At 47.3% G+C, this 24,386-nt stretch overlaps 3 protein-coding genes and 2 long non-coding RNA genes across 22 annotated transcripts; 2 read left to right on the top strand and 3 right to left on the bottom strand.

Annotated features, from left to right (window-relative positions):
- Positions 1-818: 818 nt before the first annotated feature.
- Positions 819-3,851, top strand: LOC122390477 (enhancer of rudimentary homolog). Its single transcript, XM_043383474.1, has 5 exons — positions 819-880; positions 1,428-1,579; positions 2,126-2,213; positions 3,142-3,262; positions 3,522-3,851. The coding sequence occupies exons 2-5, from the start codon at positions 1,577-1,579 to the stop codon at positions 3,619-3,621; spliced, it is 312 nt and encodes a 103-aa protein (XP_043239409.1). The 5' UTR covers positions 819-880; positions 1,428-1,576; the 3' UTR covers positions 3,622-3,851.
- A 620-nt stretch (positions 3,852-4,471) lies between these two features.
- On the bottom strand, positions 4,472-11,333 carry LOC122390475 (annexin A7-like). 9 transcript variants are annotated; one of them, XM_043383465.1, is made up of 4 exons: positions 11,156-11,172; positions 7,741-7,855; positions 6,169-6,497; positions 4,472-5,946 (listed from the first exon to the last, which is right to left on the bottom strand). In XM_043383465.1, the coding sequence occupies exons 3-4, from the start codon at positions 6,444-6,446 to the stop codon at positions 5,514-5,516; spliced, it is 711 nt and encodes a 236-aa protein (XP_043239400.1). In that variant the 5' UTR covers positions 6,447-6,497; positions 7,741-7,855; positions 11,156-11,172; the 3' UTR covers positions 4,472-5,513. The 9 variants fall into 9 exon arrangements, with proteins under 9 accessions (XP_043239400.1, XP_043239406.1, XP_043239405.1 ...); XM_043383471.1 differs by lacking the exons at positions 7,741-7,855; positions 11,156-11,172 and adding an exon at positions 11,287-11,333; XM_043383470.1 differs by lacking the exons at positions 7,741-7,855; positions 11,156-11,172 and adding an exon at positions 11,221-11,256.
- Positions 11,334-11,782: 449 nt separating this feature from the next.
- Positions 11,783-16,620, bottom strand: LOC122390474 (mitochondrial import inner membrane translocase subunit TIM44-like). 9 transcript variants are annotated; one of them, XM_043383461.1, is made up of 8 exons: positions 16,320-16,620; positions 15,364-15,503; positions 15,008-15,180; positions 14,618-14,751; positions 14,168-14,328; positions 13,509-13,655; positions 13,054-13,200; positions 11,783-12,681 (listed from the first exon to the last, which is right to left on the bottom strand). In XM_043383461.1, the coding sequence occupies exons 2-8, from the start codon at positions 15,454-15,456 to the stop codon at positions 12,217-12,219; spliced, it is 1,320 nt and encodes a 439-aa protein (XP_043239396.1). In that variant the 5' UTR covers positions 15,457-15,503; positions 16,320-16,620; the 3' UTR covers positions 11,783-12,216. The 9 variants fall into 9 exon arrangements, with proteins under 9 accessions (XP_043239396.1, XP_043239393.1, XP_043239391.1 ...); XM_043383458.1 differs by having other exon boundaries at positions 15,364-15,500; positions 16,227-16,481; XM_043383456.1 differs by having other exon boundaries at positions 16,325-16,478.
- A 158-nt stretch (positions 16,621-16,778) lies between these two features.
- Positions 16,779-20,184, top strand: LOC122390480. The gene is made up of 3 exons (XR_006258164.1): positions 16,779-17,083; positions 18,066-18,139; positions 19,025-20,184. It is a non-coding gene; the product is annotated as an uncharacterized LOC122390480 (long non-coding RNA).
- A 180-nt stretch (positions 20,185-20,364) lies between these two features.
- Positions 20,365-24,076, bottom strand: LOC122390478. Of its 2 annotated transcripts, XR_006258161.1 has the most exons (4): positions 23,849-24,076; positions 22,595-22,759; positions 22,157-22,234; positions 20,365-21,430 (listed from the first exon to the last, which is right to left on the bottom strand). It is a non-coding gene; the product is annotated as an uncharacterized LOC122390478 (long non-coding RNA). The 2 variants fall into 2 exon arrangements; XR_006258162.1 differs by lacking the exon at positions 23,849-24,076 and having other exon boundaries at positions 22,595-23,320.
- Between the last annotated feature and the right edge of the window lie 310 nt (positions 24,077-24,386).

The following is a 24,386-nucleotide window of genomic DNA, read 5'->3' as shown; positions in this document are numbered from 1 at the left end:
ATTCATTTGAAAAAAAAATACGCAATCAAACCAACTTTCGAAAAACTATTAACTTCTTTTGAATTTCGAGCAGGGCATATTTTAAGGCACTTACTGCGTCCCATTCTGCGACGCAGCCCCCTCGCGGTGGGACGTAGCCCCTGCTGATTTGACCCACTGCGTCCCTGCTCTGTGCCCTGTCCGGTTCCCTGACATGTGCCCTGCTGTGTGCACTTACCTGTACTGTACCCTTCCCTCTAAAATGCCCTGTGCCATGCCCTGTAACCTGCCGTGCCCTACTTTCTGCCCTCCTCAGTGCCCTACTCTGTTCCTTGCCCTGTGCCCTGCTTAGTCGTGGCGCGTGCCCTCTGCTCAACCTTGGGACGCAGTAGAAATTTGTTAAAATATGCCCTGATTTCGAGGCAGATGAAATGCAGGATAACCAAATAAAGATTTTCCTCCATTCCTCATATGGTAGCAAATAACGTAGACAAACATGGCGCATACCGTGAATCTCGCAAATGAACCGCAGTGTTGAACTTGAATCACCAGCTCACAAGTGTTCATGTCTATTATGTATTGTTAATAAAAGTCATTCCCATTGTTGTGTTTGCGACTCCAGACATCTCGGCTCTTTGGCTATACACGTAAGTACCTCCCTTAGCTTTGATTCCACATTAAGATAGGATCCCACGTTGTTTTTGCTACCGGGTTCACATAAACCGGTTTAACGTAAGACTTGCTGCCCGGCGAAAATTGCCGGAGTAACTGCCCCCTGCTCGGGTATGGCACTAGGCCAACCGAGTAAAAAAAAAAAAAAAAAAAAAAAAAAAAAAAAAGCACCGGACACGCCGGACGGTGAACGCCATTGAACAACGGGGTTACGCTGCCTGCTGAGCAGGCCCATGTCACTCCACTTTTGATGACATCATAAGGGGGTCTCAGGACAATTAATGGCGCGGTGCGCCACAATCGCTCCCAAGCTACTGGCCAACAACTGCCATTTTTGAAAATATTATTTTGAAATAAAGTTCCAAGTAATGAAAATATTGTAATAAAGTTGTAACTTAAATCTATAGCATAACTAAAAACTTACTTAAAAATGAATTATCCATAGTAAAAATATAAGCTCGATGCGTTTTTACGTTGCTTTCCTGCTGCTGCAGAGGGTTTTTAAATCGTCTATATCTTCAAAACCGGCCATTTCTTAGCATATTGCTGCTCTTTTTTGTCGCTGGAAAATTAGTTGAGCTTTCCATTGACATCAACGGCTGAGCGGTATGTGTAGAGTGCCATCAATAATCTTCAAATGAAGTTAGTCATTTTTACGTTGCAAAGGAATGGAGTACCCCTTGCGAGCATCAGGGGTGACGTCACTCAGGATCTGTCTCTGATTGGTCGGCGGGGGAGTGACTGTACCTTCTATAGATGGCCTTGCTGCTGAGAAGATATATTAGCTGGGTGTCGTTGAAATCTTATATTTGAATTGCTCCCGCAGAAAGTATTATTTCTACTGTCTGCACAACAAGGTCTACTCCTTGACCATTGATCTAACGTTTGAGGTGTAAGAAGCAGTGTTTGTTCGCAGCTCTCCATAATGGTAAGAAATTTAGGTCGTTGCTGTTCATCCATAGGTACATACCCCATACATTTTGTTCATAAATGCTGATATAAAAATTGCTGTGAAACCTTTCCCACAGCATGCAGAATATACACAACTCACAAGTGACTGATCATCAATCATCATCACACCACACATTTCTCAAGATGATCAGTTGATGTCAAAGACCCTTGTGTAACATTATAATTAGCCAAAACCTTTGCATCACTGATCTTTTCACCTTCACCAGGAGAGACATTAGATAGTGCAATTCATGCTTTTTGTCCGATTAAGATTTAAAGTGTATTCAGTTGTGCAATATTTTGCATGGAATTTTCAGGCCACTGAGGAATTCCTCATGAAAACAGTATTGTAAAATGTGAGTTATCTTGTAGGATCCTGTGAAACAGGCCTTCCAAAATGGCTGTTTTGTGAGGAGTTCCTCAGTGTTTGAATTCCACTAAAAAAGGGCATGTCTGAAGGTAGGCTTATGCTTGTAAGACTTAAAGGACATGTGGGTGCATAAAACCTGCTCTTATGTTTCAGTCTCACACCATTCTGTTGGTTCAACCGAGTGCCAAGGCCGAGTCACGCAGTTACTCAGACTACGAGAGTGTCAATGAGTGCATGGAAGGTGAGCCTGCATGGGGGATAGTCTACAACTGATGCAATGGAAAATGTTTTCACCAGCACCTAGTGAATAAGCTTATCAAAAGTTACCTATTCAGTGCTAGGGCATTGGAAAATCATGAGGCAACATTTTGAGGAAAAAAATCATTCAAAATAGATGTACTTTCTATTGAAAAAAAAAAACACCTCCAGGCTGAGTCCTTATAGCTGATGGCAGGTCGTTTTACCTACATTTTTTAAGTTAAGCCTGCTATGAGCATTTCATTTGAACCATAAGCATCCAACATTTTTTTACACAAAAATATTAGATATTACACTCTAATTATGAGTTACCTATTAATTGTTTTCGATCTAAAGTAGCAAGAGGCAACAATATTTTAAGTTGATGACATTGTTTGCAGAGACGAATTAGAAAACAGATCGCTTGGTTCATGATATCATGTTTGACCCTAGATCTCTGGGAAAGGTGTTAAACTAGTATTTCTCCATCAGTTCTCTCAGGATGTTCTTGTTTGATATATGAATGTCTTTAATCTCCATTCCCATGTTTGCTTACACTGAGCATTCACGATTCTTGAACCATATACCGTGATAAAATTGTTCACATGTCGTCTGCTAAATGAATGCTGTGTACTGGCTGCCAGTGGCGGCTGGCACACAAACTAGCCAGGCAGAGGATCAACAAGGAGAGCCGGTTCAAAGCCCTTCGCACTCGGCTTGCCGCCCGACCCCACCTCATATGTTGGAGAGACAGTCAGGGGTTGATCGGGAGGGAAAGGGCGGCGGACACTGCATGTAGTTATAGGTATGCCTCGTCGTGATAGCAATGCCATTTCACCGATGTATGGTTCGTGTCGCATCGCCGCAGAGGACCGTAACTTCAGGGCACGGTCGCTGCCGCTCCAGTATAACTGAACAGGCACTGTTTTTAGGTGTGTGCAAAATATACGAGGAGCACCTGAAGAGGATGAATCCGAATACGCCCAGCATCACGTACGACATCAGCCAGCTGTTCGACTTTGTCGACCAGCTCAACGACCTCTCCTGCCTAGTGTGAGTGTTAAGCACTCACTCAGAGACAGGAACTGAATGCTGTTCTAAATTTGATGTGTGGTTGTTTTTGTGACAGCTATGTGCATAATAAAATGCATTTCAGCGTGCTTAACGTTCATATTTCCAGCACTTGTAACAAACGCCCTTATTATGGGAAAATTATACCAGTCATAGATAACATGAATCATAGATTTATGTTATCTATGTACCAGTGTATGTTTATTGCCAGAACTAAGTTTCATCTTGTCTTGGTCTGCAGGTACCAGAAGAGCAGCAACACTTATGCGCCCTACAACAAGGACTGGATCAAGGAGAAGATCTACATTCTGCTCAGACGGCAGGCCTCCAAGGCCCAGTGAGCGGCAGCCGCCAACGCCCGGATCGGCGCCGCAGCGCACGTCTCATGTGTTTCTCATCCTGGGAGAGGGCGGACCGAGCGGCCGTCCGCGGCTCGATGGACGGCGGGCGGTACGTGGGGAGAGGGTGGGAGGGAGCCAGGGGGACAACTGTCCATGTCGCAACTCCGAGTCCAAGTCATGTCCAGATGATAGCGTTGTCATTCTAATAAACATTTCGAGGTAATCATGGATGTCTTTTGTATATTGTGGGATGTTTTGGTTCAGGAACTCGGTGTGATTGGTCATTGATTTGATCCCGGCCCGACCGTACTTTGGTGGCGAGGATTATCTTGTCACCCAATGCCACCTTGCCATTAACGCCTTAACACGACACAATAACACACGTCCTAGGCATAGTCTGGACAAGATGCGTCCGACAAGATTATGTTCGGTGTTAAAGGTATGTTTCACGATAACACACCAAGGCCAGGGGACTGTCGACAGTATGCCGCGCAAGGAACTGCAATGGGGTCCGGTTCGTATCGAAGTTAGGCGCCAGGAAAATGAACACCGTACTACCGATTGTGAAGACACTGAAGGAACTTCAAGAACAGATCAATCACTCTATCCAAGTCATTGTTTTACCGTACCTTCCCCAGTTATGCCGGTCGGGCGCAGTAGAATTCTTTCCCGACTTCAGATAATCAAACGTTGGCCATCCGTCTATAGAGGGCCTTAGCCTGTTGATTTTGCCGTTAGGTCATGTATCCCCCCCCCCTACACGAGGATACGTGGCGAGTGTTTGGACCCCCCTCCCTCATCCAGATGACTCCCCATAGGTCTCAGGCGACACACACACACACACACGCTGTTTCAAAAACTCCGTCTATTTATTCATGTTTAAACATTTGCCACGAGATTCAACAGCGTATTAGCTGACACCACATAAGCCAAACCGAGTCCCGGCTTTTCTGCCTCCCTTGGATGTACCGGCAGCTCAAGAGGCGTTGGACCTGTGCAACCCTACATAACCTAACACGAGCAGCCCGTTCCACAACCTTCGCCCTTCCAGGGTACCTATGGAAGTCGGCCACAGCCCGACTAGCGACGAATGTGACTTTTATCAACCACACAGCACGTCCAATCTAAAATGTAGGGATCGTACTTTTCAGAAGTGATTCTACTGCTTCTTTTAGTTTTAGTGACTCCGAAATAGGAAAAAAATACCTACTAAAAAGTACTATCCCTTCATGAACCCCAGGCTGGTGCTACGTAACAAGCATAGGCTCCTTGTTTCGGTTCAATCTAAAATGGTTCAACGTGTCCTTCAATCTTATGACAGCATGAAAGCGTAACACTTCCGATACGCGATGAAAAGAAAGCGTGACGCTTATAAATTGAAAATGGCGACCTCCTTCGATCCTCACATGCACATGTTCATCCATAAAACCGATCCAAAGATGACGTACACCCCAATAAGCACCAAGCAGGGACTCGGTGTCTCACCAGCACGTATATGGAGTCCTTCAACAGGAACGCAGTACAATAAACCTATAACTGCAGTGGAAGCGCGCATCTGACGGGTTCGCCAGACACTTCGTGAGTAGGCTTGGTAACGTTGCTTGCTCAGCACACGAAGATATTGAGGATTCTTTTGAAAGCGCAATACATTCTACAGACACAATTTACTCCCAGAGAAGAGGAGTCCGATTTTCAGACCGCTGCGAGCTGTGCACCGCACAAGCATAGCTCTGGCAGATCGCACACAATAACCAGCCACAGCAGGCTGCACGAGTCCTCTGCTCACAGATACGACAGTATCGCCGGCCACCGTCCCCGCCCCGGTCCGACTGAGTAGGTAGTATTTGGGGGTGGGAGGGGCAGACCCTGCCAACAGAGCGACGGTCAGCCGTCTACATCGGCCGCTTCGTGTCGCCGCCTTCCTGGAAGTTGGGGTTGAAGGGCGGCTGGCGGCCGGTGACAGCGTCGTACGGTGGAGGCAGGTCAGCTCCGCCTGAGGGGGGCGGCGCGTGAGCGAAACCGACCTGGGGTGAGTGACCGCCCTGGGGTGGGTAGCCTCCCTGCTGCTGTGGGTAGGCTCCCTGCTGCTGTGGGTAACCGCCCTGGGGCGGGTAGCTGCCCTGTTGCTGTGGGTATCCGCCTTGAGGCTGCTGGTATCCCGTAGACGGTTGCGAGTAGCCCGCTGGCGGCTGGGGGAAGCCGCCCTCCCCCGGCGGGAGCCACATCTGCGACGGGCTGGAGAAGGAAGTGCCTGGCACGTGCGAGGCGGCTGGTCCGTGCGACTGGAGGGGCGGCTGAACCACAGCTGTGGTCGTAGTAACCGTCCTGAAAATGATCACAAACCAGTTATTTCTAGAGTAGATACACGCATTTTGGGACAATTTCATACTGAGGGACAGAATATACTGACAGATTGTAACAGATCAGACAGATAGGGACAGAATGTATACTGAGTGATAATTACACTAACTGATAACATAGCATCAGCAGTTTAAGACCAGCATTGCTACTGGAGTGCGCGGTCGTCGGTCGTGAGTAGCCACTGACCTGCCGGACGGCGAGCGGAAGACAAAGCCGCGCCGCCGGCGGCGGCAGATGCAGATCAGGCAGGAGAGAAACAGCAAAAAGACAATGACGGCCGAGACGACCATCGCGAGTTCGCTGAAATCAGCGCTGCTCTCCCAGTGGTCGCACCAGAAGTCCTCGCCGTGCTCACACAGACACTCGGTCTTGTCATCGCCGTATTTGCCCGAACACGCTTCGGCTGCATCAAAAAAGTCCCGCCTCTTGCGAACCAGAGCTTGTGTCTGGCCCAGGTCCTCCATTGTGAACTGACTGTTTCCTGGTGACTCGCTTGGCAGGTGCCCGCTGGTGACCTGCCAAAAAGGACCTTTCATGACCTTTGAAGACCTACCACTTATGACATAGCACCCGGTGTAAACATGGACTGCAGAATATCATGCAGTCCAGTAGGCACTAGGGATAATTAAAGGATATAGTTCACTTTTAACATGGGTTCTTGAACTGGAATAGCAGTTCCGTTAGCTTGAGCTGATTAGCTTGAGAGCCAAAACAGAGGGCACGGTTCAATGATAAACACGGCAGAAAAAAATGGTAAGCGAACCCGGGAAAGTTGATTTCAAAGAGCGCTGAGGTCCGGTGGGCGCTACACCCGCCGGAGCTCAACGCCGTACTGCATTCTTCCTGTGGGGCTATGCAAAGTCCGAGGTCCATGAGGAGAGTCCCCAGGATATTCGGTATATGTCAAGTTTAGGTCCTAACTACAATTGTGGCGCTTTTGATACGAATATGAAACAGCAAAAATTTTAGGTTTTAGGTTAGGTTAGGTTGTAGGTTTGTAGGTTTGTAGGTTTGTAGGTTTTAGGTTGTAGGTAGGTAGGTTTGTAGGTTAGGTTAGGTTAGGGTAGGTTTGTAGGTTGTAGGTTGGTAGGTTATAGGTGAGTAGGTAAGGTTAGGTCAGGTTTGATTATGTTTTTTTCTTTTATTTGCGAGACATATGAGTATCATTTTTGGATTCAGGATGTCAAATAATGTAAAAATATGAAAAATTTATCGATGAAATCTTCTTAGGACTTAAACTTGACATTTACCGGATATTCTGCGGCTGAAGGACGCCATTGCAAGCTTCTTTGGTTCCATTCCCTTAGAAATGTGGTGCATCCACGCCATTGGCAACTTTATGCTCTGGTGCTGGAGTGCATCCATCGCCGAGGTGGTCGTTTTGAGCTTCTTGTCTAAAAGGGGTGTGAGAGTCAAAGGAAAAGTGTATGTGACTGATGCTATACATAGATCAAAACTTCAGATTTGGCTGTTTAATATGGTACTTGGCAATTGCATGTAACACGAAAGCGTTTCCTGTAGATTTCATTTATTTTCGGCCACACGGCTTATGTGAATCACCAGTACCTACTTAGCTACAATTGGTGGCTGTTATAAGCCCTATGCATTTCATTTCAAGACTCACGTAAGAAATCTGATTAATTGAAGCGTTTTCAACCTTTTCTGGGTGAGGATCATGAGCGTCTGCATGGGGACCATCTGACAGGGGCTACTGGTGAGTATGCAGTTATGCACTCCTTAGTTCTTACCCTACCTTACCTTGACCTTACCCTACCTTAATTTGATCGGGATTTTAATTCAGCAATTCATCGGACTTGCACCTACTTTTACAAAACGACCCCTGTTGCTAACTTGAACTGAACTAATCCCGAGCCAGTGCTGCCAGATGGAGAAGGCTGTAATCCTCCAGATCAGTTACAAAAATCCTCCAGATTCCTCCAAATCCCATTGGCGGATCCAGATAGGCGGTCTTGGACGCTGCGGGAGGGCATATCTCCGAAAAGGTTTCTCCAAATTCTAAAAACTCATCGGATTTCGATTCCTTTCGCACTGCTGTGTGGTTTAAAAGATGCTTTTTTATAATAAAAGTTGTTTAGTTTTCGTTTTATCCTTGAAAAAAAACGAAAATTTTCTTCGATTTTGGACGCTGCAGGAGGGGGGGGGGGAATTTGCGCCAAATATCCCCCTTTGATCCGCCAGTAGTTCGGTACCTTCAAAAACATATGGTACAATCGTACACGAAATAGGAACAAATAGTCACCAACCATGATATTCGTGGATATAGCTACAGACTGAGACATTCCAGTCTCACGGTGATAAAGGGCAGTGATATATCCTAACGGGTAGGGTGAAGCTGGGCAGGAAAATGTCTTTTGAGTCTTGAACGCGTTGTATTTTTCCATGAAATTGAATATATTAATCGGGTGACAAATCCTCCAGATTTTCCTCCAGAATCAAAAATCCTCCAAACGCGAAATTTGTCCGCAAAAAGAGTTCAAAATCCTCCAGATTTGCGGAAATCCTCCAAATCTGGCAGCACTGTCCCGAGCAGCATATTTACGTCTGGACAACGAGTTGCGTTGGAGAGGCCGGAAATAGTGGCGATTTCAGGACCGCAAGAATGGACCGTCATTGGAATGATTCTTTTTTTAACCGTGCACTGTTTTCGGCCGAAATTTAATAGTTACTACAAAATATTTTGTAATTACGTTTCCATCAAGAATGAATGCCATCAGGGCTAAATTTTTAATACTATTGCATTTGTCAAGAAGCATATAGTGCTGTTATATTGCAGTTTTAGCGCGTTTGTTACAAAATATGAAGCGAATAAGCGTCAGTGTAATTCATCAACAGCGCCAGAAGTTAACTTGAGGGAAAGCTATGCTAATTGCCCTTGTCAATCCACTAAAATTTATGAAATATTTTGCTTTGTGTATTCTAAAAGGAGAGGGAACTATTTCATTTGTGCCTTCATGTCAGAATTGAAGGTGGATCATTAAATTTTCAACGCAGTTCACAAACAAGCATTTGGTCTTTCTCGTTTATAAGCAGTGCAAGTGGCTAAGAATTAAGGTTGATCAATCCTGAAGTTCAGTCATCGTACCTCAACTTGGCAGCAAGATCCCCCAAGGACAGAGGATATATTGTATATATGTCCTGTAAATCAAAACAAATAAGCATTTGGTCTTTCTCGTATATAAGCAGTGGCTAAGAAAAGGTTGATCAATCCTGAAGTTCAGTCATCATACCTCAACTTGGCAGCAAGATCCCCCAAGGACAGAGGATATATTGTAAACCTGTCCTGTTAATCAAAACATTTTTGTGCCTTCAAAGGCTTAAGTTATCTGTGGTGTGTTCGGAGTTAGGCTATATGGCCGTTTTTGTTGTATGTTTATGTGGAGATTGAATATAACTGTGACCCTGTGCTTGTTTGTATACTTACGGTCAAACAGGGAACAGCACATTCACATAACATACTCACCTAGCACCTAACTCAGCTGTACCCTGCAGGATCTGTACTTGTTCATGTCTCGAGTATTAACAAAGCACTAAAGCAGCTTAGTAATCATTTCCCACATTTTCTGAGCATCTAACATGACATACAGCAGTGCAGAGCAGCTTCAGAGAAGAAACACTTTAAATGCACAGACTCACACCAGCCACCCAATGAGCCAGTTCCTCATTTGACTGTTTCCCTGGACACAGCTTGGCAGAGCTAACTTTTGGCAAGTTGAAGGTTAGCAGGTAAGATTGAGTTAGGGTGAGTACCTACCTATAACTGGGTGCTACTGCCATGCAGGTCTTGGGTAGGCTGCAAATATGTGTGATGATTGAGGTTAGGTCAGCTGTCAGGTTAGTCAGGTTCAGGTATGCTCATTGCTCAGGTCACATTTTTATGGACATTTGGCAAATTAAAAAACTAACAATCTGATCTAAGCTAACCCGACCAAACATACACAACTACTGACTATAGGAACTGAGCACCTACCTACTTGTGCCTACATCTCATACCATGTCAAAGTAGAGTTCCTTGGTGGAAGATTACCCTCAGTACTTTTTATCCCAGCCCTGTGAAGAAAACTAATGCTTCTAAGCTCTGAGTCACTGCTGGCCATCCACAGGAAGAAACGCTGAGACTGAGTGCTTTGCCATTGTATATTGGACCAATAATGACTATCACGAATGACTATGAACACATAATATGATCACATCGTTGCATGGATTGTCACATTGACAATTTTACTACAATCCTTTTTTTCAAGAAATACAGTGATGATGATTAACATCAAAATCAACATAAAGTGGATTTAGTGATCCAAGCTTTCTCCTCCAGTAGCAATGGAATGATCGCATGTTTCATTTGCCAGACACTGAGTACCTGATGCACATTACAATCTGCATAGCATCCAAGCATAGTAAAACTGCCCAAGTCCATTCATTCTAGATTTTAACTTGATAGTTAGCACTAATTTATCTTGCTGTTGTAAGTTATCATTCAATATTCATACCAATGCATCAATATGCACTCATCAGTCAACATTTTCTGGCATGATCCTGCTCAGCGTGCTCTTCAGTATTGCTCCAAGGTCTGCAATATTATAGCTTGTTTTTGGACAATAAGCTCTTTTAATTTTACTTTTTCTTGCTGATATATGAGCCCGATCAACTTGCGTTTATCAACCAAAATTTCATAACTTGTACAACTTGATATTGATATTGCTCAGTAGTCAGACCTCTGTCATCCTCCTGGATACTTCAGATTGTTTTCAGTCAACATGCTTCTTAAATATGATATAAGTCAATCTTAAGGGATTCAAAACATCCAACAAAACGACGTACAAGAGCAAGAAAACCACCAGATAAACTAAAAAATGGCCTAGGAACAGAGCCAAGTGGTGCTCCATTTGTTTGTTTACAATCATTGTAGTGCTGATGTATTTTTAGGACTCTGAACGTCGGCTTATAAAAAAATGAAACGTTTTTACAAAAGTTGTAAGGCAAGTAATATTTATCTGACAGAACTAAAATATTCAAAAGCCAAACACTATGAAATACATGAATCGGAACGAAAAAGTAACCCAAAAATCCAGCCTAATCACCGGCTCCTAAAACTGCAACACAATCAGCACTTTTCCCCGCAACTCGTTGTCCAGACGTAAATATGCTCCCGAGCAAGGCCGTCCCAAGGTCCCCATTGCCATTGCTTTGTCGTTTATGCAAAAACAATGCGGGCAGCACCGTCGTTACTGCGACACATCATAAGTGCGCCAGCACGGTGCTGAAACACAATAAAATCGACCTTACAGACGAAGGATTTAGGGCACTTCATTTTCAGACGTCCTGCGTCAGAGTTGTCTCCGTTTTACGGTGTAGAGTGTATAGTGTACAGTGTATATAAATAGTATAGTGCAAGTATAGTGTTTGCCATTTGCCAGTGTTTTTATATACCTTGGTGTTTGCCAAGGTGCGTTAACTTACAGTCTTGCTACTCTCCGCGGCCTCACAATTATCGCATATTTTCATCTTTATAACTTATCAAAGAGACAAAGACTACGATCAAAGATTTACATCAAAGAATACGCTGCGTTTATAAATAGCTAATATGAAGGCAAAACGATCTCACGTCCTTGCTCACGTCAATATCACTGATTACACATGCGCTTTAATTATCCAAGTTGATGCAGATATTGCACAAATATTGCAACAAGTATTGCACACTCAGCACTGATCCAGTCTCTGACTAAGCGGCTTTTTGGAGTTCGGATTCTGTCACAAGTTTCTTACATTGCAACTCGCCAAGTTTACAAATAACATGTATATTTGTCAGTCAGTTGGGCAGAACATTCTATGGTCAATGCGATCATATCTCCCCTTACGCACATACATGCCCTACAGGCTACAGACACGAGTCACAGACACTGCTTCTGTGGCGTTGGCGCGGCTCGACCCCTACCCCCGGCCCCGCTCGCGGTGCGGGAGATGAGAACGCCCGAGCCACCGCGAGCGCGCCCCGCACAGGTCGCCCTCAGTAGCCCTCACACGCGCGTAATAACACGGTACAGCGGCGAGGCACCGCTGCGGACATTGCACTGCGGTTGGCCGGAGTGACGGCGCTCCGTCGGCAGCTCCGAACCTCCTATTGGAGACACCTGACCGATGATTACCTAGGGACAGACCACTGTCGGTGGCCCTTTATCACACACACATACCCTGGGTGCGACACATCCGGTCCCGCTATACCAGCTGCTCGGTGCTACTGGCGGATAGTTCGAGCAGTCGCCAGGCGGCGCGCGGGTCCAGCTCCGTCTGGTCGCGGCACAACACCCACACGTAGTTCACCCGCATGATCTTGTTCGGGTCGCCCTCGATCACGTTCTCCTTGGCGTCCCGCACACAGAGAATCTGCTGCGAGGTGAACGTGATGATGAGCACCGGGCCCTGGTCCATCATCTTGCCCATGGCCAGGTCCACATTGTCCACGTCCAGCACCTTGGAGTCGTAGTGGTAGCCGAGCTGGCGCGCCGTGCGGATCGGCTGCGCCAGCACGTTGAAGGTGGCTTCGTAGCACCAGTCCTGCAGCACGTCCAGGTCGCCGCGAATCATCGCCTCCAGGATGTTCGGGATGATGTCGTGCTCGCATTCGCGCAGAAAGGCGTCCTTCTCGAACGTCGGGTCCATCTTGCAGATCTCTGTGAGGACCTGTAGTTGTGGCGGGACGGGATAGGTCGGTCACAAAGTAATGGTGGGTCACACACGGCAGAGCGGACGGAGCGAGTACGTACAGCCGGACAGGGTGCACTGCAGTTGACCGTACTCCGCAAACGTGTAGAATCTACAATATGGGAATGCGCAACCGTCACATCCTATATGCGGAACGTTGTGCGTAACGTCCTACGTGAGTCCCATGTGCGCACATTAGACCGTCCCGTCCTATGTACGTACGTAAACCACGGGTTTCGGCAAACATGTCAACAACCAATAACCGACAACTGTCCCGTCCGACAACCCCCCCCCCCCCCCGAAACGACGACTGACTCTCGACGGCTACAGCCTCGCGGCCGGATGACTGACCTCTGAGAGCTCTGTCCGCTGAAACAGGCCGCCCATGATGTCGCTGACTTTCTCCGTCAGCAGCTTGGAGGCTCGCAGCACTGCGTTGTCGCTCTCGTCGTATTTCGTCTTCCAGTCCATCACTTTATGTACGTACGCGTTATTGTCCTGCGAGGCATGACACTACATTAGCAATGACGGAAACATAACAACGGTATTACATAACACAGCATACTCACATCTCATGAGCACAAATAGCAAGGCCGAAAAACATATCAAAGCTCTCCTAAGCGCGATGCGACGCTAATATGACCGCCAACAACCGATTCTACAAAGGATACCGTTCACTAATATAACGCTGGATTAGATTGTTGAACTACTCTAGAAATAAAGATGCACGTCGTGTTAAAAATAAAATAAAAGAATACCGAATGAAAAACGAGACAATGAACCAGTGCGCCACAATGTCCGCTCACCTTGAAGTTCTGCCAGCTGGCGTAGAAGCGCGAGTCCTTGTGCAGCTCAACACCAGTCGTCTCCGAGTCAGCGGCCACCACGCGGTCGTCCTCTGCCGCTGGAGCGTCACTCTTCCGCTTCCGGAGAACCTTGGGCGCCCGGTACACCTGTGGGACGGTTCGTGAGTTATCGACTGACGGTGGGTCCCGGGGCCCGAGGAGAGATTCTCATACCCTGAGGGGAGTTTGGCACGCAGCAGGGCTCGAGAATCCTACGGAAATGGGACACTCGGGACACTGATTGAGGTCCTGAGAGCCCGAGGGCGACTTAAACAAGACCGTCAGGGTTAGGTCAAACAGGTCAGGAAATGGATCCCCACGATGCAAAAATCCAGGATTTAGGTATGCGTTAATCCGTCATCACCATCTGAAAGCCGAACTGGACAAGGAATCGAGACGCCCAGGGCTACGCGAGCTGTTGGTGCAGTCTGGTTGCAGTGTCAGCGGTAGCGGCGAGGTGGATGGAGGCAGCAGCTGACCACCGGACGGGGCGGAGGCAGGGACGGGAGGACGGTGGAGGCTTATGACCGGACTGCAGGTCTGGGGGCGGGCGGATGGCGGTGACTAACGCCCGTACTACGCACGGTGGGGGGGGGGGGGGAGGAAGCAGGGCGACTTACGCCCGGGCTGCCGATGGTGCTGTCGTCGATCTCCTGTTTGACTGCACGTGCCGTGTCAGAGAGGGTCTGGAAGGTGGCTGACTTTCCGAGCTTCTCGCCCTTCTCGGCCAGGCCCTCTGCCGTCTGACGCGCCTGTCTGTTCATCGCCTCCGTCAGCTGGGCTGCAGGAACGGGGAAGGGGCCTCCGTCAGCTGGGCTGCAGGAACGGGGAAGGGGCCTCCGTCAGCTGGGCTGCAGGAACGGGGAAGGGGCCTCCGTCAGATGGGCTGCAGGAACGGGGAAGGGGCCTCCGTCAGTTGGAGGAAACGGGCAGCGGCGCAGGACGCCCATCAGCTGGGCTGTGAGAAACGGGAGTACAAGCTAACTTATGACGTTATTTGATCGAAAAAACACATGTTAACATGGGCCATGCCTACAGATTATTTAATATTCAGACTCAAGGTCACGTACTGGCTTTTTTGATCAGCTCCAGCTTTTGCGCCTCGTCAATCGTTTCCCCCAGTTTCTTCTTGAGGGAAGCCAGTCTCTCCTGAACAAGCTTCGACCCTTCGCCAGTTTCTGATTCCAACCGTTCGTACTTTTCGCTGTTGGCATAGAAGTGTATCAGACGAAGCCACTAGGTGTAGGAAGAAACATTGAATATGAATAAACGTAATTAAGGTACAATGGATCATCCCCAAACGTAATTTCCGCCTCGTATTTTACGTTGCACTCATACAAAGTATATTCCTTCGCAAATCAAGGAAGAAACAACAAAGAAATGACATAAAATGTAATTCTTTGGCATACGCAGAAACAAGTTCGGCCTTTTAATCATTGGCTACTCCAGTCCCAACCTACCGGGCCTTCTTGAGAGCCTCGGACTGTTCCAGCTTCTCCGCCTCCTTTTTGAACTTCTCGAGGCTCTCCTTCATCTCTTTATTCTTTTCATACTCCTGTTTGATGTTGTCAATCAGTTTGCCTATGAAGCCCTGTGGTCGCTGCGGCGCCTGCTGCCCGCTCAGGTGGCGGCGCTGGAGAAAACAACGTCACGAGGCGCCGCGTCACCGACTGATCTGGTTGATGCACACCAACGCACGCGCGCGCGCACGCGCCCACACAAACACACACATTGACACACATCGTCGACTTGTACGAGATGCGAGACGTGTGTCGATGTCTTCAATGGCAAGTTCCTAAAAACTGATTGGACTCACCTGGTAACTAGCGATGGCCGGTGTCGCCTCATGCTGGCCCAGCCTGGCCGATGCAGCACCGACTGAGCGACAGGAGCGGATGATGCGACTCATGACAGGCCAGGGACTATGAGGCTGCAGAGCTGCTACAAAGCCACCTGCTGGCATAAACATTCAGGTAGGTTGGCATAAAGTCAGACATGGACACAGTTTAGTCAAACAGTTACCTTCAGCTTATTGACCTGATACCCGGGGGCCGGGATGCAGCAGCACAGGTGTGATTCGAATGACTTCACTAAGTGCAAAGTCATCGACATGCTTAAAATGGCCGAAAGCAGCTGTAAATATATCCAAGCATGTCCCGCATCCCCATCGCGTCGGGTCGCCAGGTGGGACTAACTTCAGCCGATCGGTTAGCTCGCCGTCCAGCACACCGCGAGTCTACCGCTCGTAACCGGCCACAGGGACAGCCCACCGCATGCAGCCGTGACGTCAAAACCGCCTACCCATCGGCCATCCCCTACCCCCACGCCTGCTGCACAATGCACACATCAGACTCAGCAGTTTGCAGTGCCCGTGAACACCCCTCAGGATATTTGGCATGCGTTCGACACCCAGATAAGCACTATGCAGAGATAATTTTCCAGGATCATCTGGATTATTCGGTGTTTTAGGCTGACACCGTGCGCAACAGACATGGCAATGAGTAAGAAGCATTTGCGAAGATGAAGCAAAAACAAGCTAAACATTAACTATTTGCATCAGCATCGATGGTTGCTGCAATACCAAAAAATTACCGGTGATCCCAGAAAATTATCACATTAGTCGAACCCAAGGTTGATCATGATGATTCGACTGTGCAAGTACCTAGGTACCTACCTCACCTATTGTAGGTAGTAATCGGAAGTAAAAATGGAAACTTCACCGAGTACCTATGCTTGCGCGGGGCAAGGAACTGGAAAAAATGAAAAAATTACCTTACTTGTATTCACAGGTGTGCACGCGGTGAAAAACCGAATGGGAATTTTTCAGGGGTAAAGAAAATAATCATTAATTCCAAGGCCCTAAAACATAATTAATTCCAACCACAGATGCACAGAGCAAGGCCGAGAAACCAAGGCGGCGAGGCTTCAACTTCGGTAACTTCGGTAAACTGCGGTAACTTGTCTTGTGTTTGGGTTGTTTGACGTCACAAGCCTTTCACGGTTTCACTTCATTTTTTTCGAAAACAATTTCGAATTTTGATTGAAATGTTTAAAATAAGTTTCATTTGATACTAAATAATAATGAATATTATTTTCATCAAATGAAAGAAGGTAAACTAGCAATTGATTGAAAAAAAATAGTTTGAATTTATGACGTCAAAATTTTTATTCTGTGAATGGTAAGCACCTCATTTTCTTATACTTATGTCATATTAGCGCAAAATCTGTACCTTAAAGGAAAAGTGCCACCTTCTTGAAATATGAAAATATCGTTGGTTTTTATTTTGACATTACTATTTTCCATTTTCTTTTCAAAACCGGTGCCAGAAGTGCATAATTCGCTAAAAAGTATTTCAAACTATTTAACATATTGGTACTATGTTTATACTCTCTACCGCAGCTACTGTATGATGTCATAGCAATGACGTCACACTCAAGCCAATCAGCCTTGAGGAGGATAGACTCGTCGGACTGTAGCGGTTGTAAACAACTTGTCGCCCCGTGTGTCTGCCCGTGGCGCTAGTTATCTGTCGGAGGTAAGGGTGAAAGATGCATATAATGGCCATGGAACGCTATTTTAGGATTATTGGTGAATAGCAAGAATATAGTTTTGGTGGTTTGAAATTGTTTGTCCTCAGTGATTGGCTTGATTCTCATTTTGCGGCATAAGCGGCTGTTTGGTTACATTGCATTTTTTATGATTGTGTAATTATTATGATTATGTTCCTCCAAAGTAGGCATCACATATCAATCTCAAAGGCAGATCATCTTCTTTTCATGCCTATAATTTTCTTCAAGAATATTAATAAAAAATATTCCATTCACCCCTGCCCATCATATATCCCATGGAGCTGCTGGTGGAAGTAGGCATGCAATGTGACCTAGCATTGGCGATGTGGTTAATTAGCTTTAAAGTACTATTGAATGCTAAAGGTCATCATTTAGAATGGTTTTCAAAATATTCCACTAGGAAATATTCATTGAAACCTGAAAATTACTTACAAAATGTAAATGTATAGCCACGTCTCAAGAGCATTCAGCCGTCTTCTCAGTAAATATATAATGAAACATAATCTTACCTGACCTAGCCTTACCTACAACCTACAACGTACGGCATTGGTAAAGCTGGCATCACTGTCAGCGTATATTAGTTTGGTAGGTTGTGGGTAGGTAGGTTGTAGGTCAGTTGGTAAGGTAAGGTTAGGTTAGATTGTTTTTAAGATTCCTTTTATCTACACATTTACCGGTTAGCGCTGACGGTGACACCAGCTTTACCGATACCCAACCTACCACCTACAACCTACAACCTAAAACCTACATTCAATGTTGGCGGGTGGTGATAATTGTTATACCTATATGATAATACTGGAGATAAATACCATACAGATTAGCTGGTATCCATGACACACTTTCTTAAGAAGAAGGTCTTCTATTAAATCATGTCTATATTATAGGAATCAAATGATTTTTGTTGTAGTCACATTCCCTACTCTGACCATCATGTCTGATTATTTCCAGTTACCACTGACAATGCCCAAAACAAGAACAACAAAGGCCCAAAGGTGGCTGTTTGGTAGTGCGCAAAGCTGCTGGTAAGTGGCATCAAAGGATAGGATGTGCTTTGTTATTTCCAGGCACGTAGCCAGGATTTTGCTCAGGGGGGGGGGGGGGGTCACAGGTTGTGGCCTAGTGTTGTACTCCCTCCAAAAAAGGAAAATTTTCTCGGATTAGGCCCACTATTTTGGGGGTGTGTCACAGCTGGTTTTATTTTATAAAAAAAAATCGCCATCACCGAGGGGGAAGGGGCATGAGGGCATGGCTCCCGTGCCCCTCCCCCCTCCTTGGTTACGTCCTTGGTTATTTCTGATAGTTTGGATATCACAAAGCTTTAGATATAAATTAGAATGTATTAAGAAGCTTTCAGCATTGCACCTTTCCAGACACTGATAATTCATTTGCCTTTATTGTTTCAAAAGTCAATTTTCAACACAAAAAAAGTTGAAATTATTAACTCAAATAATTGCAAATATATACTTTGGTAATTTGCCTTTCGCATCACTATCAACAAAATAATCAAGGGTGACTTAATATGAAATGTTCCTGCATGATCTTCATCGTGAACAATTGTCAAGGTATGATGTTTGCGTGTTGAAATGTTATAAAGAACTTATGTCATAAAAACACAACTTGTAAAAATATTGTCTTTCCATATTATTCTGCAAGTAAGCCTTGGAAGGAAGAGACACTATTCCGTCCTACAGAATCCATTTAGAAATGTGTGACAACTGACATGTTCAGCACTTTGAGTCAGTCGGTGCCCGGACCTCAGTCGGCTGTATGATCGTCTCCTCGTCCTCTTTTGTCGGCTCCGCCCCGTGCTGTTCTATAAGGGTGTCTGACCCGCTGCCGCTATCCCCACTGTGAGGTCTGACCCGCCGCGCGCTGTCACCACTGTCGGCCCTCTGTGTGCGCGGCAGGTGGTGGTGGACGTCTCTGCCCTGACGCGCGGCGTGCGTCTGCTCAGTGTGGAGGTGCCGCTGACAGCGGTGCCGGCCGGACCGGCTGCCTCTCCGGCGGCCGACATTGAGCGCGGCACGTGTCCGCCGCCGTTCGGGCCGCTGCAGCTGCTGCAGTCGGCGGCGCAGCTGTCCGTCTCCGTGTCGCTGGCCGTGCCGCTGGACCTGCTGCCGCGGCCGGCGCCGGCGCGCTGCGCCTACGGCCGCCTGCTGGCCGTGAGCCGTCGTCTCGCAGCGCGGCCTGCAGCGCAGCGGCGTGCCGCAGCTCATCCAGCAGCTCAACGAGCCGCCCAGCCCGGCGGCGGCCGAGGGCGCCGCGCCGCGCCGGCCCGGCGACGTCAGCACACCTGGCATCAGCGGCTTCTGCCTGGCCGACCGTCAGCTGCACCTGCTGTTCGCCGAGGGGCGCGCCGACGCCGAGCTGGAACAGACGGCGGCCGCGCCGCGCGCTCTGCCGCGCCGCGACGCTCGACTCTGCCACCACTCGGGCTTGCTGTTTAGGGAGCGCCTGTACCCGCGCCAGCCGGCCGTGTTCCGCGTGCTCGAGGACCGCCCGCTACGCGCCCAGCTGCTCGACACCCGCCTCTACACGTTACAGAAACAGGAGCCGGCGCGCGCCGTCCGCGCCATCAGAGAGTGCTTCCGCACGCAGTGGCTGTCGGAAAATGAACCTGCTTCCCAACGAGGCCGGCCTGCAACAACTGCTGGCCGGCTGTTGGCCGAAAAAAAAACGCTTTCAACCGGATGTCAGTTGTCAAATCAACGCGTAGTAATGCATTCACTAGGATGGGCTTACGTAAAGCTGTAGAATTGCAAATATATAATGGCACTGTTTTTTATCCGTTCGGTATGCATTGGTATCATATGATCTCTCATTCACAGACGATCAGCTGCGAAGACCCAGATCCGTAGTAGAGGGCTCATCGAGTCTGGGTCCAGCTCCCCGTACTTCCTCCACTTTGGAAACACCGCAGCGCAGACCACAGTTATACATAATATTTAGTTTTCATTCACTTCATAACCGAAGGTTGTTTGATAGGTGATATGCTGCTTGAGTTGCACCCCGGTATATCAATACGAAGCTTCCGTCCCTGCCACATACCAGTGAAGGAGGCGGCGGCGGCGGCGGCCGGGGCCGGGCTGCCCTGCCCACCGACACAGTCTGTGAAATGCCCCAACAACCTTTAAAATTCAACAGGCTTCATAAATGTTTTTTGCACCATATTTTCTCGCGTATATGAAAGCTCTAAAATGTACAATATTCCTTTCAGCCGCAAGCGATATAAAAGCTCTACAAAACGTCATGTCTCTGTGTGCAAGAAAGACACATATATTGTGTATAATCGAGCGTACATGATCTGCAGCGCTGCGGAGGGCTGCTCGGTTGCCGCTTTTTACCAGTCGGCTCTAGGTCGGACATATGGGTAAACAAAATGGAATAGTAATATTAAACAATGCTACCTGCTGATGCTACTGGGCCTCTCATTGGTGAAGAACTGGCAGCCAGCCAGCGTGTTTTTGTGAGAACTGTTTTAACAGCAGCAACCGAACGGCTCTCGGGCCAGCGACCAGTGAGCGTAGACAGCACAGCGCTCCGTTAGGCATCGGCGGGCAAGCACGCATTAGCTGTGGACGGACCGGCCGCCCGAACATATTTGTCGGTATCGAAAGTATCGTGAACCAAATGACTGCTAGCGAAAAAAGGACTGCCTCTAGTATCCATGAAAACATGTGTTCTACAAAAGTACATAATTGCTTAGTTGTCGCCAGTCACTCATTGCACCATGGCGTCAGTGTGGGGCCGCGCCCCGAATCATCTCAATCGCCAGGCAAAGCATCTCAATCGACAGGCACATGGTAGTCCAGCTACGAATCCGAGCCGCGGCATCCCGTCTATGTATCTACATTACACCACAATCGAACACTGTCGGGCCACCCGAGACAGCAGTCTCCAATGTAACATCAAAACACGCCACTCGTCTAATATCAGAAAAATGAGCATTGAGTACCTACCGAATATCGACTACAGAAGATTACAATGGGGTGCAGATCTAGCAAGAGTGTCGCGGTTCGTCTCGGCACGGCTTACAGGCCGCCGAGCCCGCGCAGGTGACCGCCAGCTCCAGCTGTTCCACCTCCGGCGCGGAAGCTCGATCACAAGACTGACCTCAGTCGGCGCTCTGTGCTCGGCACAGGGCGACCGGGTCAGGAGCGGGCCGCGGCCACCAGCCACGCGGCAGCGCCCGCCACCACCCGCTCAGCCCAGATACGCGCCACGGCGTCATTGGGGCTTCCCTGAGCAGGATCGAACCAGAGCTGCATGCACGGCTCCGTATCCGCCGTGAACTTCCACGAGTGATCCCACACCTGAAAAAGGCGCACGGTTTGCGTCACAGCTCGGCTCACTTTCATAGTCAACGCACCGGCAGCAATTAAGGGCTACTTAGATAGTGTGCTAATAGAGCGCAATCACTTAGCTTAATCCATATAGTCAACCATGAATTGTTAATTACGAGCGAGCGAGCGAAGCGAAGTCTTTTCAATATCACGGAAAAAGCTCAGTATGAGCGGCCCGACCCGGCCCGGCCTGTAACGCTTTTGAGAGGCTTATATCTCAGCAACCGCTGGACCGATTGGCCTGCGGTCTTTTTTTTGTTGGGTAGCCCTATTCCTTCTACCCCGTAATTGACTACTCTTGATACATTACAGGGACCGTCGTGGCACGTGCCACGTGAAAAGTCAAGGGTGTTATTTGTCAAAAGTTGCAAAAGAAGTGATTTTGAGAGGCTCATATCTCAGCAGCCGCTTGGGCGGTCTTGCGGTGAATTTTGTAGGGTAGCTGCACCCCTTCAACCAAAGGTCGGATGCTCTTGATCTATGTGAGTGACCCCCACTGCACGTGCAAAATGTAAAAAGAAGAGGTGCCGAATTTGTTCCCATTTCAATAACTCTGTAATTACTGGGGCGATTTAGCTGAAACTTGGCATACAGGTAGGCAGTAGGCACCCACCAGGCAATGCATTCCCATATGTTGCGGTTAGGGTGCTACTGCTTAGTGTATTATGTGTAAAATAAAGGACGCTTGAATCTTACCTGAGTGATGTCCATTTCTTGATCACTTTCATCTGTGGGTGACCGAGCAGCGACAGCAACCCAAGGCGTATACGGAATCTGTAAAAAATCAGCACACCGTTACCACATGTTTTAATAAAACTTACCTATAGGGAGGTAGCATAAAATACAGATCAAAACAATAACATACAAACATACAGATATTCGGTTAGGTTGAAATGGCTAAAAAATATAAAAAATAAGGTCAAGGTACTAGTGCTGTAAAGCTGTAAGGGCTCGGTACTAGTAATAATTTTTGGCTAAAAATATCACAAATAAAGACTCTGCACTAAAGCTGTAATGTCTGGTACTAGGAATAACTTTAGAGTGAAGTGTTACAAAAACAATATTCAAAGTCTTTTGATAACTTTTTTTTAAACAATATAGCAGGCATTTTCATCACTTTTAAAAAATACTTACATTCTGATCCGGCACAGCACTGTTCTTTAGACGCAAACGTTTTTGACTGTGCTTATCATGGTGCGCACTTCTTGTTAAGTTTAAGTGGTCATGTGGTCTTGGCTCATTGGTCATGCCACACACCCTCATCCACTTTTCTCTGTAATTCTTTTTTTTAGCGGGAACCTAAAAGTAAAAAAGGGTCAACACATGCTTAGTCCATGCAACACATACTCTGTGTATTAAGCTGAATAGCTCCACTGAGCCCAGTTTCACCAAGTGCGGTAAACTTAATTTTGGGGTAGTTTTTGTAGTTAAGTAGTGGGGTAGTTTAGTAGTTTACCCCAAATTGAGTTTACCGCACTTGGTGAAACTGGGCTCTGGTGAGTTTCCTTTTCTTGTCAGCACATAAGTGAAAGAAAACTGTGTAGACAAGAGATGAACCAAACCCCCATGGAAAGGTAGGTGTTACCACAACCAGGAAATGGGATTTGAAGGGCTGGATAAATGTGTCTGAGTTCTGCCTTTCAGCCAGACTGGAAAACATCCATACACTACGCCGGATGCCCGTGAGCCCCTCATGCGCCAAAATTTGAAGCAAGCAATTTTGAGCTGAAATTCCAGTGCATGATTTCCACTGAAAGTTGGGTGCCTGTTTGCACCAAAATTAAGCCACTTTTACATAAAGCACATGTGCATATCTACCGACCAAGGCTATATCAACCAGACAGATCGTTCCGGGGCCTCTGAGTCAGACGCTCTTCCCTTTCTGAGCGTCTGAATTAGTTAATGTTCCCATGAAAACCCAATACCACAATTTGTGTGGCACATTGTAGAATCTTAAGGTGAAACAAGGCCCAGGCCGGAAGTTCCGACTCTCTTCAGACCTGCCGGCGCCCGCAGGGCAAGTCTGCTGCTAGATTGACCACAGTGTGTCAAAAAATTCGGTGACAGCCATTTGCATAAACATTATGCGCCATGCGGTCACCCTGCGCCTAAAAATTCAGCTGCCACCATGCGCTGAATTTGACGCATGCAAAATTATGCTGGATGTGCGATGAAATTTTCGGGGCAACGCTGCAACCACGCCACTTCGCATGACATATTCGGCATAACTTGTGTTTTTTTATCCAGTCTGGCATTTCAGTTGTGAAAGCCTGAACAGTTCAAAAGGGTTTGCTAATCCAGGGGAGAGTTCTGTGAAAACAAAAGTAATAGAAGAGCCATTGCAATAAATAAGAATTTAGGTACCTACCTAGGTACCTAGGTACTTACTTGTCACAAGTTTGTGCACAGTCACACGCATATCAGTCCCGACCCCAAGGCCATATAACCCCGACCCGACGTAGGTCGTTAATTGCTCCGCGGATCACGCACTTCTTCATCGTTATAGGTATTTGTTCGAACAAAAATGCCCTGATTTCGGATCAGAGCCACGGTATAAAATATGGTATACTGCCTTGCGTAAGATAAAAATACATAATTGGCTACCAAACGAGATGTCATCTGTTCAGGGCATAGCATAGGTTTACTTTCATAGACCTCATGAAAGTAGCTCATGAAACTCATCACCAATCAGCGCGACGGATTTCAAGTTTCGATTGCGGATGTTCATCCGCCGGCCGATTGCCAGAACAGACAACGAAAAATAACGCAACTGCTCGTGGTCTGCTCGCTAGTACAGGGATCCGTGCCTGATCAGTACTGCTGCAAGCTGATTGGTTAAAAACCAAAGCCTCGCCGCGGGTGGCTGTATTGTCGGATAAGAACGCATTCCTGGGATAAGAACGCATTCCTGGCATATTTTCTTTTA

This window comes from Amphibalanus amphitrite, unplaced genomic scaffold (assembly GCF_019059575.1).
Source record: "Amphibalanus amphitrite isolate SeventyFive unplaced genomic scaffold, NRLGWU_Aamphi_draft 000397F_arrow, whole genome shotgun sequence".
Lineage (NCBI taxonomy): Eukaryota > Metazoa > Arthropoda > Thecostraca > Balanomorpha > Balanidae > Amphibalanus > Amphibalanus amphitrite.
This window is presented reverse-complemented; position numbering and strand designations above follow the sequence as displayed.